This window comes from Capsella rubella, unplaced genomic scaffold (genome assembly GCF_000375325.1).
Source record: "Capsella rubella cultivar Monte Gargano unplaced genomic scaffold, Caprub1_0 scaffold_4, whole genome shotgun sequence".
Classification (NCBI taxonomy): Eukaryota; Viridiplantae; Streptophyta; class Magnoliopsida; order Brassicales; family Brassicaceae; genus Capsella; species Capsella rubella.
The window spans coordinates 11,324,210-11,344,050 of NW_006238920.1; the positions used below are offsets into that span (position 1 = coordinate 11,324,210).

General features: G+C 36.6%; 6 protein-coding genes and 1 pseudogene across 6 annotated transcripts; 6 read left to right on the plus strand and 1 right to left on the minus strand.

Moving 5' to 3' along the window:
• The first annotated feature begins 1,589 nt into the window (after positions 1 to 1,589).
• On the plus strand, positions 1,590 to 3,899 carry LOC17888416 (probable aquaporin PIP2-6). Its single transcript, XM_006294660.2, has 4 exons — positions 1,590 to 2,005; positions 2,267 to 2,562; positions 3,276 to 3,416; positions 3,514 to 3,899. Exons 1-4 carry the CDS (start codon positions 1,699 to 1,701, stop codon positions 3,640 to 3,642), a joined length of 873 nt encoding a protein of 290 aa, XP_006294722.1. The 5' UTR covers positions 1,590 to 1,698; the 3' UTR covers positions 3,643 to 3,899.
• Positions 3,900 to 5,101: 1,202 nt separating this feature from the next.
• Positions 5,102 to 6,105, plus strand: LOC17889568 (probable acetyltransferase NATA1-like). The gene has a single exon (XM_006294883.2). The coding sequence runs from the start codon at positions 5,237 to 5,239 to the stop codon at positions 5,918 to 5,920; it is 684 nt and encodes a 227-aa protein (XP_006294945.1). The 5' UTR covers positions 5,102 to 5,236; the 3' UTR covers positions 5,921 to 6,105.
• A 682-nt stretch (positions 6,106 to 6,787) lies between these two features.
• Positions 6,788 to 7,881, plus strand: LOC17888785 (probable acetyltransferase NATA1-like). Its single transcript, XM_006294851.2, has one exon. The coding sequence runs from the start codon at positions 6,920 to 6,922 to the stop codon at positions 7,616 to 7,618; it is 699 nt and encodes a 232-aa protein (XP_006294913.1). The 5' UTR covers positions 6,788 to 6,919; the 3' UTR covers positions 7,619 to 7,881.
• Positions 7,882 to 8,755: 874 nt separating this feature from the next.
• Positions 8,756 to 10,886, plus strand: LOC17888060 (annotated as a pseudogene).
• Positions 10,887 to 12,879: 1,993 nt separating this feature from the next.
• LOC17889160 (L-ornithine N5-acetyltransferase NATA1) lies at positions 12,880 to 13,786 on the plus strand. The gene has a single exon (XM_006294880.2). The coding sequence runs from the start codon at positions 12,885 to 12,887 to the stop codon at positions 13,572 to 13,574; it is 690 nt and encodes a 229-aa protein (XP_006294942.1). The 5' UTR covers positions 12,880 to 12,884; the 3' UTR covers positions 13,575 to 13,786.
• A 382-nt stretch (positions 13,787 to 14,168) lies between these two features.
• Positions 14,169 to 16,124, minus strand: LOC17888460 (peroxidase 24). The gene is made up of 4 exons (XM_006296380.2): positions 15,831 to 16,124; positions 15,549 to 15,743; positions 15,123 to 15,288; positions 14,169 to 14,726 (listed from the first exon to the last, which is right to left on the minus strand). Exons 1-4 carry the CDS (start codon positions 16,095 to 16,097, stop codon positions 14,308 to 14,310), a joined length of 1,047 nt encoding a protein of 348 aa, XP_006296442.1. The 5' UTR covers positions 16,098 to 16,124; the 3' UTR covers positions 14,169 to 14,307.
• Positions 16,125 to 17,111: 987 nt separating this feature from the next.
• Positions 17,112 to 19,308, plus strand: LOC17888861 (ricin B-like lectin EULS3). Its single transcript, XM_006294522.2, has 4 exons — positions 17,112 to 17,779; positions 18,232 to 18,354; positions 18,722 to 18,950; positions 19,076 to 19,308. Coding segments are annotated over exons 1-4 (984 nt in total). The 5' UTR covers positions 17,112 to 17,149; the 3' UTR covers positions 19,078 to 19,308.
• The last annotated feature ends 533 nt before the right edge of the window (positions 19,309 to 19,841 follow it).

The window sequence follows — 19,841 nt, forward strand, 5'->3', positions numbered from 1 at the left end:
CGAATGTTTGTACTTTGTATAATGTAATTCTACTTTTATATGCTATGGAGAACCATAAATGAAAGCTATGTTTTTTGCTGAGGGTTTTAGCGGAAAACCAGAGTTATATTAATGTCATGTCAAAAACAATTTTTCAAAACAAGAAGATATTAGAATTTGATAGATTTGAATCTATTTAGGTAAATCGTAATTTAACAAAATTGCGTGTGAAAAATAAGGAAAATTTTGCTATCAAAATCATATCCGTGATACATTTATGCACGGTCCCATCTCTAAGAAAATTAGGTAATATAATTGACGAAGCAACTAATATATCAAAAAAATAATAGCTAGTCGTCGGCTACATTATTAAGCGAGACATTTTATTTTGGTATTATTAAGTGATACATCATTTGTTGTAGAACTTGAACAAATCCGCCAAACGCTTCGCTTCAAATGTCATATTGTATTTATCTTTGTGTCCAATCCTACTCGTCCAATGGACGGACCTAGATACGTATAAAGCTGTAGAGATGGGTCTTCCACGCACACCACGTGGACAATATTTGATTTTTTTATGGAGGTCGGTCGTTTATCCAAAAAGATTCAATTTATCCCTTGTAAGTAAAATTTGAGTATTCGACCCCCCAAAAAAAAAGAAGTGAATTAGTTGAGTATATTATGGTTTTCTAAGCTATATTTGACATTCCTACGTATAGTATTACCTTGGATATGAGTTTCACATTTGAAACGTTTGAGATGATCGAAGCAAATTGCGAATCTTATCGCAAGCGTTTCTTCATAATTCTATTTTTTTCTCTCCATTTTTGAGGGGTTAGGAGGAACATCCTCATATAATTCGTTCTACGGTGTGTTTAGTTCCTCGATTGGCCACTTTAAATTGGTCGAGCATCTTTAAAAATATGGATGATGAGACAACGACACATTAGTACAAACCCCTAGACTACCGAATCCTTGTAACCAACTGTTTTGGCTTAACACTATTATCTTTGCAACATCAATCAAAGTTGTTTTTTTTTTTTTTTCATTTTTTGGTCTTTTAAATATAGAATTAATATACGCAAAACCTAGATTTACCTGACCTAGAATGCCCTATGACCATGTAAGCATTGAGCTGGCAGAAATTATTATATTAATTTCTATCTGAATTGGACTCTTGAACGTATGTATGGGAATATAAGAAGACATATGATGGCTGTATATATGGAACGGCACACGGTGAACTTAATTATAAGCCCTAGGGTATAACGAAATTAACATTAACATCAAATAACTCGTGAAAAAAATCAATAGTTCATTAATTTTATAAATTTGTAAATCCAAGACTTTCACAGATCACAGTCTTGCATTGCATATATCCCCTTTTATATTGCTCATGATTTAATATTTTCAAGAAAATAGCTATAAAATAACCAAATCGAAATAAATTGAAAGCATATTCTTTAGACAAGAATAGAGTACTTCATAGACATACACTACTATCATACACACCTGTAGTGTTCCCATACTATACGATATATAAATATTATTATTATTTAAAAGGACAAAACCTGAAGGCAAAAGAAGAAAAACCTCAAGCTACATTTTTCCATAAATACATCCACTCACCATCTTTGCACATCACCCACATCTTCTAACAGTCTCTATCTTCTCTCTCTGTCTCTCTGAGTTCTTGAAGGCTAGCTAAGTCCGAAAATAATGACGAAGGATGAGGAAATGGTGGAAGATGAGTCGTTCTCCGGAAAGGACTACTTAGACCCACCGCCAGTGAAGACGTTCGAGATGAGGGAGCTCAAGAAGTGGTCCTTCTACAGAGCAGTCATAGCTGAGTTCATAGCTACTCTCCTCTTTCTATATGTGACCGTTTTGACAGTCATCGGCTTCAAGAGCCAGACCGATACCCAAGCTGGTGGAGGAGCATGCGCCAGTGTCGGCCTTCTCGGCATCTCTTGGGCCTTTGGTGGCATGATCTTCATCCTCGTCTACTGCACTGCCGGAATCTCTGGTCGCTCTCTCTCTCTTTAATCTTCTTGATAACTTTTATTGACTTCTATAGCTTAATGCAAATGCTTCGTAATTCTCAGAGTCCTCGTTACAAAGAAATATTTCAAGATACTTACTAAACCAACTACAGTATTAGTCATATGTTTGATGATACTCAACGTTGATATTTCTGCAAAATGTATATATATATATATATTTTTATCTCACTTGGATCAGCTGATTTTTATAAAACTACTAATCATATATGTGTGTATTAATATAGGTGGACACATTAACCCTGCGGTCACGTTTGGGCTATTCCTGGCTAGCAAGGTATCATTGGTGAGAGCTGTGTCTTACATGGTGGCTCAGTGTCTCGGAGCCACTTGCGGCGTTGGTTTGGTGAAAGTCTTCCAGTCGACTTATTACAACCGCTATGGTGGTGGAGCAAACATGCTCTCCGACGGATACAATGTTGGTGTTGGTGTTGGCGCTGAGATTATTGGCACTTTTGTCCTCGTCTACACCGTCTTCTCAGCTACAGACCCTAAGCGAAATGCCCGTGACTCACACATTCCTGTAAGCAATTATTATTTATTAATTTAAAGTATCAAAAACCTAGCTAAAGAATTAAAGTAGTACTCATGGTAAATAATCACATAAATCAAAATTGGAAGAAATATCAGGACGATAGATTTTTTTATTTCTTTGTGGATATTTTTTTGGACTAAGGGACGTACACAATCAAAATCTAGTGCCAGCTAGCTATATATAACGCATTTATTTAGTACTGAAAATGATGTCGTCTAGCCATTTTGGCCCTAACGAAAATAATACGGACCAAGTGTTTAGTGTAACGTCTATCTTCTTCTATGAGATAAACGACGAAAGTAGTGTTCAATTATTTTTCACTCATTTTCTTGTATCTTTCTTTGGTACCAAATGTCTTTTTACACGTTATAACGACATACCCTATTTTGTGATCCACGTCTCTTCATCACATGTCTTTGTATGTAAATGGTCCATATATATTCTGCATATTCGCAACGACCCATGTGTGATGCGTATAATATTTTCATACATTTTCCATGATATTTGTCCTTTCAAATATATATGTGAATGATTCCTTACACAAAACCAAATCTTTCCGTTATGCACATGGTCATTACTTGATTCTTTGTCTGTTTATAGTAATAATTGGTACGTACCTATAGTTCATTCAAATTCAAATGTCTTTATCATCTTTAATGAGGGAGATTCATTTATTTTATATGAAAATGAATGAATTGAAGGTATTAGCACCATTGCCAATTGGATTCTCCGTGTTCATGGTTCATTTAGCCACTATCCCAATTACCGGCACCGGAATTAACCCGGCTAGGAGTTTTGGAGCTGCCGTCATTTACAACAATAAAAAGGCTTGGGATGATCAGGTTCTTCTTTTCACCATCTAATACTCGTTCTTACACCCTAAATTAACTTATTGATGAGTTTATGTTTTTTTTTTTTTTTACTTTTATGTAATTACAGTGGATCTTTTGGGTCGGTCCATTTGTGGGTGCAGCCATTGCAGCATTTTACCACCAGTTTGTGTTGAGAGCTGGTGCTATGAAGGCCTATGGGTCAGTGAGAAGCCAACTTCACGAGCTTCACGCTTGATTTTGTTTTTTCAAACTATCGAAGAGGTGAAGAATTATTTGGGCCAGGAAAAAGAGAGAAAGAGGACCCAAATCATGCAAAAGAAAGTTTGAATGATTTTAAAATGTTGGTCGGTACGTGAGTGACATTGTAGTGTGTCTTATTTGTGGCGTTGATGGGAGGTTTGAGTGTAACAATTTGTAACATACAAGCTTTCGATCGTGTGAATGTATGTGTACGTTATTTGATGCATATGCTATTTTTATATCCTCTCTACTTATCAATGCTTCTAACTTTGATCCATCACCTTTACAACCAAATACGCCTACTTTATAATTTATGCTTCATTTTCATTGAATAGAGTTGATTGAGAACTAAATTATCGTAAGAGTTATTGGTGACTAATGATCAATTATCAAAGATTCGAAATCTCTCTCGAGGAAAAGTGACTTGACTCCCCAACTTGGTTTACTTTAAAATTTGGTTTTGTTTGTCGGCTACATCCCCAATCCCTCATAATATACTTCATTAATCTTAGCGTTTTCTCTTTAAATTTTGTTTTTACCTAAGAGGTCATATCTAACTTTTATTCTATCATTATGCTATGTCATCATAATGTATACTATATTGTAATAGATTGTTACTGTCTTACTAACATAGATTGATTATCTGTTTTAAATTATTGAATTGGAGGTCTTAAAGCCATTAAATTTTTTGTTTTCATGATTTAGCCACAATCTAAGCTTCACGAACTTCACGCTTAAATTTTTGAATTTTTTTTTGAATTATCTAATAAATGACGATTTTTTTTTTGGGTCAGAAAAACATAGATAAACAAAAAATAAAAATTAAATCATATTAAGAATAAAAAAAGCGAATTATTTGGATCATAGAATGACACTGTAGTTTCTTATTTGTGGCTTTGAGGAGAGGTTAAAGACTAAAAAGTGTAACAATTCGTAACGTATGTCTTGTGTGAATTGAATGTATGTGTTATTTTGATGCATATGATATTTTTATGTGCTCTACTTATCATTGCTTCTATCTTTAAAATCTATCATCCTTTAAGATTTTTTTTTTTTTTTTTTTTGTCACTTATTTTAAATATTTAAACTAAGTTGTTGAAAATGAGTTCTGTAAATGATTTTAGAAGTAGTCACGCAAATATTTGTATATATTTTAGAAGTGATACTACATTTTACGTCAGTTGATATAAATGATTTAAATGATTTTAATCATAACAACGATTATAGTAAGTGGTGTTAAATATTTTTAAAAATTAAGTTCTGTTTTTAACTGAACTCGAAACCTATCTGAATCCGACTTCACATAATTTAAAGTCAAACCGAATAGTTTTTTTTTTTTGTTTTCTCATAAGGAATTATATTAATATCAAACATCATACAAGGCCTCAACTACAAGCCCAGTCAAACCGAATCGTTATAAAACTGGATTAGATAATTATAGTATTTTTTTTTGAACAGATAATAACTTTCTTTAATCCAACAAAAATCCGAATCGAACCCGATTTGGGATCCGAGCGGATTTTCACAATCCTTTCTCTATCATTTTCACTCTCATCAGTCATAAGTCATAACCATCGTCAACGCAAAAAATGGCAGCCACCGCACCACCACCACCAGAACCAAACATAGTAGCACAAACTTCACCGATCGGGCACCCAATGTTCTCCCGGATCCGCCTGGCGACAGCATCAGACGTCCCATTCATCCACAAACTAATCCACCAAATGGCCGTGTTCGAAGACCTCACTAATTTCTTCTTCGCTACCGAGTCAGGTCTCACTTCCACGCTCTTCAACTCTCCTCCTTTCAAATCGGTCACCGTCTTTCTCTTAGAGGTCTCTCCTTCTCCATTCCCCACCACCTTCGCCGCTTCATCTCCCGATTTCACACCGTTTCTCAAAACTCATAGCCTTGATCTCCCCATTGAGGATCCGGATAGCTACAATTTCTCGCCGGATTTGTCAAACGACGTCGTTGTTGCTGGTTTTGTTATGTTTTTTCCCAACTACTCTAGCTATTTGTCGAAACATGGTTTCTGCATTGAGGATCTACTTGTGAGAGAGCCTTATAGAAGGAGAGGGTTTGGGAGAATGTTATTGACTGCTGTGGCGAAACAAGCTGTGAAGATGGGTTATGGGAAAGTTGAATGGGTTGTGCTTGATTGGAATGTGAATGCTATCAAGTTTTATGAGCAGATGGGTGCTGAGATTTTGCAGGAATGCAGATTTTGTAGGCTTACTGGTGATGCTCTCCAAGCTCTTGATACTGATTGATTTGTTGCTGCTGAGATTTATGGAACCGATTCCCTTTGCTTCAAGCTTTTAAGTTTGCTTCTTCTCTTGGATTGGATTCATAGACTTTTCATTATTGTATAGACGTGTGATGATCATTTAGCTGATGTAGTCGACTCTTCTCTTTGACTCTTGGTTGAGGAATGAATCCTGGTTGAATTCGAGTAGGAGACGAGGCAGACCAAAATGGTTTATACATGCAGTTAGATCATCGTTCAGAGTAGGACATCGCTTTGCCTAAATTAGTAATGAGCTCTCAGTTCATCACTATAAACATGAAAATGGTACAAACCAATAGCCACATTTACGGCAATTCAAAACATTTCAAGAAGTGTCAAACTTTTTTTTAGACATGATACAATACCACTTGAAGTATGCAAAATCTTAATACATCACTAGTCACACAAATCCCAAAAGATTGTTTACATGATAACAATTCACTGTAGGTTTATTTAGATGGAAAGTGATTTTAGTAGTTTGACACTGCAATTAATTGGTCTCGAATATTTCAAGACCAATGTTTGAAAATAATCACATTTATTTAATTATTATAAGTTGATATAAATTGTTATTATTATAAGTTGATATAAATTGTTTAACAAAAAATAATACTGATATAGTTCAATATATTATTTTTTTATAATTGAAAAATAACATAAAAATCAGTCTGTAAAAAATAAATGGAATTATATGTTAAATTTTTAAATAAGTACTGTATGTGCAAATTATTACATAAATCAAATTAATTTAACTGATGCAAAAGTGCAAATTATTATACTTAAATTAAAAAAAAAATCTTACCAAAAAAAAAAAAGAAATAAAAATGCACGTAGCACAAGAAAATGCTAGGCACAAACAAAGAAAAATAAAGTAGGAAAGCCACCGCCCCACCTTCTTCTCTAGAACCTCTCTATCTATCCTTTTCACTCTCATTCCTTTCAAAAACCCTAATTTTCACTATCACCATCTTCAACAACAAAAATGGCAGCCGCCGCACCACCGCCACCACCAACCGCAGCACCAGAGCCAAACATGGTACCACTAACTTCACCGATCGGCCACCCAATGTTCTCCCGTATCCGTCTCGCGACACCATCAGACGTCCCATTCATCCACAGACTAATCCACCAAATGGCCGTGTTCGAACGCCTCACTCATCTCTTCGCCGCCACCGAGTCAGGTCTCACTTCCACGCTCTTCAACTCTCGCCCTTTCCAATCATTCACCGTCTTCCTCTTAGAGGTCTCTCGTTCCCCATTCACCGCCGCCGCTCCGTCTCCCGATTTCACACCGTTTCACAAAACTCATAACCTTGATCTCCCGATCGAGGATCGGGAGAGCTACAATTTCTCGCCTGATATGTTAAACGACGTCGTTATTGCTGGGTTTGTTCTGTTTTTCCCCAATTACTCGAGCTTTTTGTCGAAACCTGGTTTCTACATTGAGGATATATTTGTGAGAGAGCCGTATAGGAGGAAAGGGTTTGGGAGTATGTTATTGACTGCTGTGGCTAAACAAGCTGTGAAGATGGGTTATGGCAGAGTTGAATGGGTTGTTCTTGATTGGAATGTGAATGCTATGAAATTTTATGAGCAGATGGGTGCTGAGATTTTGCAGGAATGGAGAGTTTGTAGGCTTACCGGTGATGCTCTCCAAGCTTTTGATCAGGTGAACATCTAGACATTAATGTGTTGCTGCTGAGATTGCTGAGAGTTATCGAGTCGATGAGACCACTTCCTTTTGCTTAAAACTTTAAAGTTTGCTTCTTTTGTTTTCCTGTTGTTCTTACTGTTATGGAAGTGATGACATTGATGATTCTCTCTGCTTACTTACTGGATACTCAATGAGAGAAACCCTTTTGTGGAATGTATGAAACGTTTTCAAGTATTTAGTAGAGAGTTGTGTAATTGTGATACCTTGTCATGTTTGCTTTACTATAGTTGTATGTTGCGGATTTGGAAAGTTGGTGAATTGTCATAGTGATCCGAGAAGTGGGAACAGATAAATTCGTCGGTTTGTTAGTAACCATAGTTCACAGAAACAATATTGGAGTGATAGACGGATACAGTATACCTTTTTCATTATTGTATACATTTGTGATAATTTTGCCGACTGTTCCCTTTGACCCCAACATTAGCCTGAGGTTGTTGAGGAAAGAGTCCTGGTCGAATTAGAGTGGAAGCCGAACCAGGCCAAAGTCTTTTACACATGTAGTTAGATAATTCATCGGACAGGAGGACATTGCTTGGCTTAAAAATTCAGGTAGCAATGAGCTTTCAGTTCCTGGCGATGAACATGAAGATGGTGCAAACCAATAGCCACATCTTTGCAATGCTAAGCATTTCAAGAAGTATCACACTTTTTGTAAGTAGGATTAGGATTCTGATGGAACTTATCTTGATCGTGGACAGCAAATAGTGGTCATATGTCAAGACAACTTGGGAAAATTTTAGCCAATGGAAAGAGAGAGGGACCAATCAGCAATGAGGCATCCAAGGAGAGAGATGAAGTAGTAATTTCTCGCTCAGGACCAGATATTATGTTTCCTTTGGACCAGGCATGCATAGTTAGTTCAAAGCTTGAAATATATAATCTTACAATCAAACGTGTATTAATTCCAATAACTAAACAACCACCCGATTGTGACTCCTTCCACCCACTTCCAGACAGTATCAAACCTTGACACTTCTAGGCCGCATTTATCAATGGTGTATAGTTACGTTAATGTCGTATATCACGTCGGGGTACACACACTTTCAATTATAAAACGAAACTTTCTTTCACTTTTTAAATTTTCTAATTATATAAGAATCAATTATGTCGATCTCCAGCGCCGGTGACGAGACTGGACCTAGAGTTTCAAATGGTATTGTCGACTGCTCTGTCGATTTTCGAGGCAAACCAAGCGTCAGATCCTCTTCCGGTGGATGGAGATCCGCTTACTTCATCATGGGTAAGTAGTACTACTCTTGACTCTTTTCTTCCTATATACTTCCTCAAACTTTCCCGCCAAGAATTCAAATAGAAAATAATATTAATATTCCGACAGGTGCGGAAGTGTTTGAGAGATTCGCCTACTTTGGGATATCCTCAAATCTGATAACATACTTCACCGGGCCGTTAGAAGAGTCAACGGCGGCTGCGGCCAACCTTTGGCTTGGAACTGCAGCGTTTTTGCCTCTTTTTTGGGGTTTCATCGCCGACACGTTTCTCGGCCGATTCCGAACAATCCTCTTGACCTCCTCTATCTATATATTGGTAAACCTAAATTATAAACGTCCACCTTATGCTTAGATGATTATTTAAAAAAAAAAAAATGCAAATGTATGCTTTAGTATATATCCCACTTAAAAACTAATTAAGACCGTGATCTTTTTGGTTTGTGGTTTTTTGGACCAAGGTCATTTTAGGTCTTTTTATATATGTCTAATATATATTGGTACGACAATATTTAGTTTCGAGTTGCAAACCTATATGATTATCACAAATTTATAATAATGTTTTTGGTTTTTTGTACGTGCGAAATTGATTTCAGGGACTTGGGTTGCTTATGTTTTCAGCGACAATTCCTTCTCTCTGTGAAGACCAAGTACCATCCGTCTCGTGCCTAAAGAATGTCAAAGTAACAGTTTTTTTCTGTGCTCTCTACCTAGTAGCGATAGGTGAAGGAGGCTAGCTTCAAGGTAGGTCTTGAAGCTTTCGGAACTGATCAGTTTGATGAACAAGACTGTGAAGAGTCCAGAGCTAAGAGCTCTTTCTTTAACTGGATGTATTTTGCGATATCAGTCGGCATATTGATCACTCGGTTGATCTCCAACTATGTCCAAGAGAATCTGAGTTGGGCTTTAGGATTCGGGATTCCATGGTTTCTCATGATGTTCACTCTTCTCTTGGCTTTAGCACCGGAGGAGAAGGAAGAAAGCGTGATAACCCTCTTGCTAGAATTGGCTGTATTTTTGTGGCTGCAGCTAAAAACCGGCAAGACCACAATACTCCTTCTGAGACTTTATGTCTTCTGCCTATCGAAAGTTCAAAGAAATTTAGGTAAATACCATTGGAAATTTAAATGCATCTTTTGTTAATTTGTTTGGGTTTATCTTTGTCTTTTTTTTAGTAACCAACTATGAATCCATCTTACTAGAAAAAAAACATGGCAACTACATACAGATTCCTGGACCGAGCGATGATTACTTGCAATTCAGCTGATGTTGAGGACACAAAAAATATACTGAGTCTCGTTCAGATTTGGTTGTGTTGTTTAGGATTTGGGATTGTGTATGCACAATCTTCTACTTTTTTCACAAAGCAAGGGTCTACAATGGACAGATCAATCTCACCAAATATCTTAGTTCCTGCAGCTACACTGCAATGCTTCATAAGCCTAGCAATCCTTATCTTCATCCCAATATACGACCGTATATTCGTCCCAATAGCAAGATCGATCACTCATAAACCAGCAGGGATAACAATGCTCCAGCGGATTTCCATCGGTCTTTTCCTCTCAATTGTTTCAATGGTAATAGCTGCTTTGGTGGAGATGAAAAGACTAAAGACCGCTCGAGATCACGGCCTAGTGGATTCGCCTCAATCTATTGTCCCAATGAGCATTTGCTGGCTGATACCACAGTACGTAGTATATGGAGTCTCTGACGTTTTCACTGTGGTTGGGTTACAAGAGTTTTTCTATGGGCAAGTTCCAGTTGAGCTTAGGAGCTTGGGACTGTCAATGTACCTAAGCGTACTCGGCCTAGGCAACTTCTTGAGTAGCTTCATGGTATCAGTCATCGAGAAAGCCACGAGCCAGTCCGGTGAAGTGAATTGGTTCGATAATAACTTGCACAAGGCACATCTTGATTACTTCTATTGGCTACTTGCTTTATTCAGCTCTATCGCCTTCCTTTTTTTCGTTTATTTCGCCAAGTCATATGTCTACACCAACCCAAAGTAAACTCTTCAATGAAAATGTTGAGAGGGATGGGAAATGAATGATGCATGTTGGGCTAAAAATGGAATTAATTTGGTGATGCTTGTATCTATTCAACCGAATATATTTAAATGAGTAAAGCTTTTAATTATTATTTCCTAAAACACCTTGCAATCAATAATAATATCTAGTGAGAGTTTTTATGGATTGACTGTAGCAATCTCACTCAAGTTTATGCCTCACGGGATTTTCCCATATATATATATCTTCGGCTTATTACAAATTTTACAACCCATAACACTCTATTGAAGATTCGACGTGGGCGAAGCTGTGTCAAATTCTTGTTTATTGTTAGTATATTACATTTTATTTATTATTTGAATATTTATAAATGTGCTGAAGGTTGTTATACATGATGAACCTGGACATAAAAAGTGGACAAATACTACTAATATCACAATAGGAGGATGCAGTTCCAACTTCCCAATATCTTCTTTACAAAAGTGCACATCAATTATTTTTTTCTTTTTTATAAGTCCCTCTAGCTAGTTTGATAGAATAAAGTTACGACTTTACACTACTCAAAATCATGTATATATCCAATTATTAACAATTAAAACTTATAAGAATCTATATATATAAAGTTAGCTTTTTCTCTCTTCTCATGATACCACCTAACCATCCACCTAAGCCACATTTTTTTTAAATTAAAATAAATTTAAGACATTCATTTTGTGCATATTTATGTTACTTATTTAATTAATAGAAAATTTATATAAATAACAATAAATTATGTAAATAAATGAAATGTTAAATAAGAAATACTTTCATTTTTTATTAGTTAGTGGTTATAATATAATTCAACTTTCTTTTTAAATTGATCATAGTTTAAAATTTTAAATGTGTTAATGAGTTTAAGAATGTAAGTAAATTTTAAATTTATTGTAGAATAAAAACAACATTTATGTAATTGTATATATAAAATTTTAAAGGGGAAAAATAAAACTGAAAGTGAAATATTAGTTTATAACATAATCAAAAAGAAAATGCTTTTAGTCCAAATTTTAAATATTAAAAGATAATAATTCAAGAGAAAATAACTATAATATGTTTTGAAAATTAATTAAAAACAAATATAATATCATAATATGAATAAAAAATTAACAAAAAATTATAAACCTCTCGCACGCAGTGCGGGTCAACTGCTAGTGAAAAACTAAAGAATTAAAGTAGCAATAACTAAAATTGATACTCCTAGTCCTAGCTAGTTTTGTTTCCTTTCCCTTCTATTATCAACTAAATTGCTCCCAAAGTTGGGAAGACGTATCAGAATAAATAATTGATGTCGCTGTCGACAAAATGTGGACTACGATTTCTTAAGGGCATATGCATCGGCAGCTTATTGAGCGTTCTACACCAAAAAAAATAAAAATAAAAAAAAATAAAGAAGGACTTATCTCCAAACGGAGCGGTTCTTTAGCTTGTGTTTAACTATTCGCGGACCCCACTGACACGTGACAGTCCGCGATTGGTTACATATGTTCTTAAAAAAAAGAAAAATCGAAAAAATCTAAAAAAGAAAATAAAAAATAAAAAATTATGGGACTAAAATGCTGTCCAACTGATGTGTTTGCTCTAACATCTTGCCAGCCACATATTATCATCGCCTAACCCATTTTGAGGTAACGACAATAATATCAAAGTAAGGTGTACCGTCTATTAGGGTGAAGAAAAGTTAGACTCTCTTAATATTGATTTTTAGTTTTTTGTATTTAATTTAATACAAAATTAATGTAAAATTCACCAAAGATACTCCCAATAATTTTGATTTAAACGCATGGCTTTATTACCAATAAGAGAGATCGACCTCAGAGCTCAAAGAAACATGAGATAGGGTTTTACGTACTTATCATGTGGCACACTTAGATTGGCTTACAAAATTCTCCGAAACTGATAGCAAGTAATAACTTCAACTTCTATTATTGATTCTTTAAAACCCTATTTTGAGTATTTTTCAGATCAATGTCTTCAAAAACAAGTAACAAAAAAATGACAGCTCCCGCTCCTCCAACCGCAGCACCAGAGCCAAAGAGTGTTTTTTCCCTGATCCGACTTGCGACACCGTCCGATGTTCCTTTCATTCACAAGCTAATTCACCAGATGGCAGTTTTTGAGCGCCTCACGCATCTCTTTGTCGCCACCGAGGCTGGTCTTGCCTCCACGCTCTTCAACTCCCGTCCGTTCCAAGCCGTCACCGTCTTCCTCTTGGAGATCTCCCGTTCACCATTTTCCACCACTGACGCTACGTCCCCTGACTTCACCCCTTTTTTTGAGACGCATAACGTTGATCTCCCAATAGAGGATCCAGAGAGCCAAGACTTCTCGCCAGATAAGCTTAACGACGTAATTGTGGCTGGATTCGTTCTGTTCTTCCCGAACTACCCAAGCTTTCTAGCTAAACAGGGTTTCTACATCGAGGACATCTTCGTGAGAGAGCCTTACAGGAGAAAAGGCTTCGGCAAAATGCTACTAACCGCTGTGGCCAAGCAAGCGGTGAAGTTGGGTGTCGGAAGAGTGGAGTGGATTGTGATTGATTGGAATGTGAATGCTATCAACTTCTATGAGCAGATGGGTGCCACGGTCTTCAAGGAATGGAGACTTTGTAGGCTTACTGGCGATGCACTTCAAGCTATAGACAAGCTAAGCATCTAGATTTGATATTTTGCTACTGAGTCGACCCATCATCGAACGATCTGATCACTTCCTTTTAAACTTTGTGTCTCACTTGTTTTTCTCTTGTTGAATAATACATCTCATGTTTTTAAAGTAGAGGACGAGAGATGCATGTTACTGTGATTCCGCTTGTGTTTATTATACATATGTAATTCTCTTGTATTTTCCATGTTCAAAATAAAATTTCGAAAGATCTATTTAATGTCTCTACAAGTAAGGAGGTTTTAAAATTAATTAGGTCAATTTCTACAGGATTAAAAAAAATTCTTGAACTTTCTTTTGAAAATAATTTATGTTCGACTTCGACACATGCTCAAATATATTGGTCCTATCATAGCTAGTAAATTTTTTTATTATATGTTCGACACATGCTCAAATATATCGGTCCTATCATAGCTAGTAAAATTTGTCATTATATATTCGACACATGCTCAAATATATTGGTCCTATCATAGGCAAATCTAAGCATTTCTTATTGAATTCATAGCTAGTAAAATTTGTCACTACGTGAACCTAAAAAAAAAAAAGTGAAGACATGATACAATTCCACTTCAATATGATATATCGTTTTTTTTTGGTGAACATATGATATATCGTTTAACAAAATTACAATATCGTAATACAATTAAGAAAGAAAAATAAGAAATCTCAAATGATGATTACATGATAATTAAATTACGGTAATCAAGGATTAAGAAGGAAAATTAATTTATTAGTTGACAAGGCGACAATTCTTGCGAATCTCACCACCTTGGTCTCCACGTGTAAGGACTTTGATGGAACTCATCTTGATCATGGACCGACCAAACTGAGCAAGGAAAGTGCCGGAGTTTTGGAAAATACCAGCAATGCGAGCAGCGGAGGGATCAGTCAACAAGGCGGCGTCGGAGGTGAAGAGCCCTTTGTGTCGTAGGAGAGAGACGAAGTAGCCACTGTCAAAGGAGAGAGGTCCGGTAGGATCCATTCCAACTACTGCGGAAGAGTTGAGTCTTAAAGATTTGTCGGAGCATTTGGATTTGAGGAAAGCGGCGTAGTTAGGATCCAGGGATGGATCTGTATCCCCTTTTCCGGTGAAGTTCAACAGCCTCCGACCAAACACACCGCAACGTGCTGTTCCTATCGTGTGTGCTCCTGTTTCATTCAATTTCGTTTCTTTTAGTATAGAATCGAAAAATAAAATTAGTTGACTAATAATGGCAATAAATAAAACTAGCTGACTAATGAGTACTTTACACAATTAAATGATAAATATTAGATAATGTATAAGAAAATTAATTGAATTTTTACATACATGCATGATGTTCAAAATATGTAAATATAATATACTATTTCTTGAAGATTGGAAGGATTAAATTCGTAGCATCCCAAACAATTTCGTAACATGGACATGCACGTGGTCTGATATTCCCGCGATTTTCTTATAATTATTCCCAATTTCATAAGTTTAATTATTATTATACTTCTTTCTATATCAGTAACGTCTATGTGATGATTAACAAAAGATAATATATATGAAATATGCTAAACCTGATAAAGCGACAAGGTCAACGACGTCCAAATCGCTCTCGGCAAAGAGGTTCTGTAGAGTGGTGAAGTTTGCCCCAGCAGAAGGTAAGTCTCTGGCTGCTTCCGTCGCCAATGAAACTCTTCCATCAACACGTCCGGTAAAGACATTCCATAGCGGCCGTTGGAACTATAACATATGAAATTCCCGATTTTAGCATTTTATTTTCGAAAATTCATAAATTTCATCACTTTCTGAATCATATACCAAAATCCAAACTAATCCACGACTTCATGCATGTAAAAACATGATTCTCTTCTGAAACAAAGCGAATGAGAATGGATTCTTGGTTTAATTTGTTCAGCAAGAAGCTAAAACTACCATAAGTGATTATTATGTAAAACACTAAATTTGTAACTATTTCTATTCATGAAGACGAGTTTGCTTACTTCATAGGAGACGGCATCTCGGGCGGCTAAGGTGAGGATGTCAGCGCAAGAGACTGTTTCAGGGCATTGTTTTTCGAGAGTAGACTTGATCTCATCGATGATTTCAAACCCGGACAGCGAGAGGTTAGGTCTCGCTTCCTTCTCAGACGCGGCTTTCTCAGGGACTGAATCTAAAAGCAGAGATGCGTCGCACCCCTATATATCATCAATCATACACATTAGACGTATCTTTACAATAAAGAGGTTCCAATAATAAACGAAAAAACTATATGTATATCATACCCTAACAAAGCAGTCATGGTAGTGAACCCTCAATAACTTGGGAGCCAAGCTAGGGTTTGCCGCAACTTTCTTGGACACAATCTCTTTAACGATTTGCTCGGCTTGAGGACAGCTTTTGTGATAGAAGTTCATCTTCAGCTTACCTTCCCACCTTCCTAACCTCATCTTATGGCCATTATTATTGAATCTCTTACCATCAACACAAAGTAACACAACCAAAAACAAAGCAAGTGGGAATAGAATCCTAATCTCTAAACCCTTAGCCATGATTCTACTTTAGATTTGATGTTTGCTTTGAAATATTTGTTCTTTTATTTTTGTATTTGAGGAATGCACTTGGCAGAGTTGCTTTATATAGAAACCGATGCTCCATAATAATCCATATAACCCATATGGCCGTTGAATATTTAATATTGTTTTAGCAATTGAATAACTACAGAAATGGGAGGCCAAGCAAAGTTCCCTGTATGTGTTGTGAAAATGAAGGATTAATTATTAAGTTGTAAGTCAACAGAATTAATTAGAGATATTTATAATTCTTGCAAAATAATCATTTAGCTTCATTAGTTGAACCTTAACGTGAACATCCATAATGAAAGATACTATAGATTTCTCTGCTGTCTCCTCCAAGACCATTTACATTATTAATTCAGGCATTTCTATATATTGTCACCTTCACTGTTTTCTGAAACTTAATCCATCTTTGTAAAAAGTTCTTTGTGATGAGAAGACCGGATAGTTAACCTTTGCCATATATAGCCTGGAAAAGATTGAGCCTCGTTTACTTTTTTTATATATCATACAAACCTCAATTAAAAGTCCTTTTGTATATTCTTACATGTTCAAATACAAGGTGAGTTGTCCAATTGCAACAAACATATTAGAATGCTTTGTGTCGCCCAATTTGTGAACAATATCATTGAGGTCCAGAAGAAAAAACCCGTCAATGCCGTCATGATGCTAATTGCTAATTAAGTAATAAATTTATAAGTTCCTTTACGGTTAATTCGAACCCCAAAAAAAAATCTTCTAAATGTAAATACGATAACTTTATTTTGTGTCTGAGCTCATATGGGCCACTATTTTTTAATAAGCCTCGTGAAGAGGTCCAACATCATAAAGGCCCAACATGTCTATGTAATGGATTAGAAGTAGACTAGTCCTTCCACAAAAACGTGTTTCATAGTGTTGTACTGTTGTTAACCAAAAACACATTAATATTGCGACAAGTGTCTTTGTACAGTCCTTTATAAGTCTCGTTCTCCGATCATCTCGTAAAACTTGTATCAATCATCAAACATTCAAACCAACCAAAGCTAATGGAGCACCACCACCATCATCACCACCACCGCCAACGCGACGACGGCGATGAAGATCGTCCCTCCTTTGGAGGACCACCGCCACGCAACAATTTCTCCGATGCTCCACCACAACCCCATGCCCTTTACCAGTCACAGCAACCTCATTTCGACCCTTACGCGCCTCCGCCTTACCGATCGGAACCTCAATTCCCATCTCACGCGCCTCCGCCTTACTTCGAAGCTCCTGCACCGCCCCCTTACTTCGAAGCTCCGGCACCACCTCCTTACTTCGAAGCTCCTGCACCGCCGCCTCCATTTGGTCATGTGAGCCATGTCGGTCATCACTCCTCCAACAAACCTTACCCACCGGAAAACCACAGTTACGGTGGTTATCCGCCGCCTAATTCGACGCTAGAGAGCAACACTGGCGTGACGCACGTGGCTCACCATAGCTCACATCAGCCTCAACCCCACACGCCTTCTGGTTTTGACCACCGCCCTGATGAGAATCGTGTGCCTGATAATATTGCCGGACTCGCCGGACGGGCGACGGTGAAGGTGTATTCTAAGGCTGAGCCTAACTATTATCTGACGATCAGAGATGGTAAGGTCATTCTCGCCCCAGCTGATCCATCCGATGATGCACAGGTACTCATCTCTCACCACGATCCAAATACTTAGCCACTGGGCTTGATGTGTTTGTTTGATTCTTATGCGTCTCAATTTGCTCTCTCATTTGAGAATCTGAATAATTTGGAATTATGCATAGATTTTGAATTTGTCTCTGGACTTGGAAGATTGAATCTTGTTGATTAAGATTTAAGAAAGGGGATTCATTTGGCATACATATTCTCTGTTTCTGGATCTAGAGTATTATTGTATACGAAACCAGGCACGGCTTGTATAGGCTCCTGATATCTCCACTGATTGAGCTTTTTCCAAGCTTGTTGATGATATCATAGTTTATTAGTATTTCTAAGTGGTTGTTTGTTGGAAGATCTTCAGTTCATATATTTGATAGTTGCTGTCATTATTGGTTTTTGATGTATGTCTTATTATACTCATGGTTAATTTCAATAGAAATTGTTTCGAATGCGCAGCACTGGTACAAAGATGAGAAGTACAGCACTCGGGTGAAGGACGCAGACGGTCATCCTTGTTTTGCTCTTGTAAACAAGGCTACTGGTGAAGCAATGAAGCATTCTGTGGGAGCTACCCATCCCGTAAGCGTTTCTTCCTTAGACAATCTTTTGCCCTGCAGGCTTTCATTATGTCCATTGTGGTCTTGGATAAATACTATTCTTCATAAGATTAGATAGTACTTGAAAACAGTTGGTCATGCATCTTCTAATTAGAAATCGTATTAGTCACCAACTAAGGAATATAAGTTGGAAGAAAGGAAACAGAGAGGTGCATAAGAGTTTTGGGAATGTTTCCAAAGAAACTCTAGTTTTGTTCTGTGATTCTGCATTGTGTTTGTTGATCCTGTGAGATCATGCATAGGTTTATGATTCCAAATCTTACCATCTTCTTTCATAGAGTCACATCCTTCAGCAATATGTTCAAAATTATATCACTGGGGTATTGCAGGTGCATCTAATTCGATATGATCCTGATAGACTCGACGAGTCTGTACTATGGACAGAGAGCAAAGATTTGGGAGATGGATATCGCGCAATAAGGATGGTAAACAATACAAGGCTAAACGTTGATGCATTTCATGGTGACAGCAAATCTGGTGGTGTTCGTGATGGCACGACTATCGTCCTTTGGGACTGGAACAAAGGCGACAACCAGCGCTGGAAAATCTTTCCTTTCTGTAAGCTGTTTTGTTAAACCTTTCTGCTTGGTTTAGACTTTCGAAAATGTCTTTACTTAGATCAATCTAGAGACCATGAGGTCAACTTTGAAATAACCTTTTTTAATTGATTTTTGTAAATGCAGGAAATTTGGCGAGTGGAGTGGTGAAAAGAAGGTTTGTGTGTGTTTATGAATAAGAAAGAAAGAAACAAAAGTTGAGATTTGTTAATTTGTTGTGCCTTGTAAGAGTTGAATTTGTGCGGTTGGCATCTGTAATCTATCTTTACTTGTATTTCAAGTATGCCTTTTTACAGATACATACACTCTACATGTGGTTTATATATTTGTTTCTATTCTATTTTGATATCTTTATTTTTGTTACAGAATCTTCTATTAAACAAATTCTGCAGGTAGGAGATCAAATCACAGATTTTATAGAACTATATGTTGATTAGTTTTATTGAAGCAGACTTGGACTTGCACTCACGATTATACCACAGCTGTCTCTTTCTTTATTTACTACGTACTTAATAAGAATATATTGGATAGTTTTGTAAATTAGAGGCAACATATATGATTATATTTCTCCCATATGTTATGTCACATACGTTATGTTATATATTATCCCCCTATTTTTTTTCATATAGATTCCTAAAGAAGATCAGTTTCTTGTGAAATGGTGGAATTTTATAAGTTGAAAATTTGGTCCTATCTGTGATAGTTTCTTGTGATATGGCATCATTAAGCTTAGCCAATCAGCTTTGTTTTGTTGGCTGTGCAAAAGTGATGTTCTTGCTGCGTGAGTCAGACCAGAAGGTCCATCACGGCCCTTGCAGGCTATCAACACACGTCAACACTTAAACCCATTTATAAGACAACGAAGTTTTCTTTGGTTACTATATAAGCCAGA

Bases quoted from the DNA above. Each gene is read 5' to 3' on its own strand.
- LOC17888416 (XM_006294660.2), top strand. From the start codon at position 1,699: ATGACGAAGGATGAGGAAATGGTGGAAGATGAGTCGTTCTCCGGAAAG. The intron at 2,006-2,266 runs GTCGCTCTCTCT...GTATTAATATAG, and splicing joins CTGCACTGCCGGAATCTCTG to GTGGACACATTAACCCTGCG. The intron at 2,563-3,275 runs GTAAGCAATTAT...AATGAATTGAAG, and splicing joins CCCGTGACTCACACATTCCT to GTATTAGCACCATTGCCAAT.
- LOC17889568 (XM_006294883.2), top strand. From the start codon at position 5,237: ATGGCAGCCACCGCACCACCACCACCAGAACCAAACATAGTAGCACAA.
- LOC17888785 (XM_006294851.2), top strand. From the start codon at position 6,920: ATGGCAGCCGCCGCACCACCGCCACCACCAACCGCAGCACCAGAGCCA.
- LOC17889160 (XM_006294880.2), top strand. From the start codon at position 12,885: ATGTCTTCAAAAACAAGTAACAAAAAAATGACAGCTCCCGCTCCTCCA.
- LOC17888460 (XM_006296380.2), bottom strand. From the start codon at position 16,097: ATGGCTAAGGGTTTAGAGATTAGGATTCTATTCCCACTTGCTTTGTTT. The intron at 15,744-15,830 runs GTATGATATACA...GATGATATATAG, and splicing joins ACCATGACTGCTTTGTTAGG to GGGTGCGACGCATCTCTGCT. The intron at 15,289-15,548 runs GTAAGCAAACTC...CATATGTTATAG, and splicing joins GAGATGCCGTCTCCTATGAA to TTCCAACGGCCGCTATGGAA.
- LOC17888861 (XM_006294522.2), top strand. From the start codon at position 17,150: ATGGAGCACCACCACCATCATCACCACCACCGCCAACGCGACGACGGC. The intron at 17,780-18,231 runs GTACTCATCTCT...TCGAATGCGCAG, and splicing joins ATCCATCCGATGATGCACAG to CACTGGTACAAAGATGAGAA. The intron at 18,355-18,721 runs GTAAGCGTTTCT...GGGGTATTGCAG, and splicing joins CTGTGGGAGCTACCCATCCC to GTGCATCTAATTCGATATGA.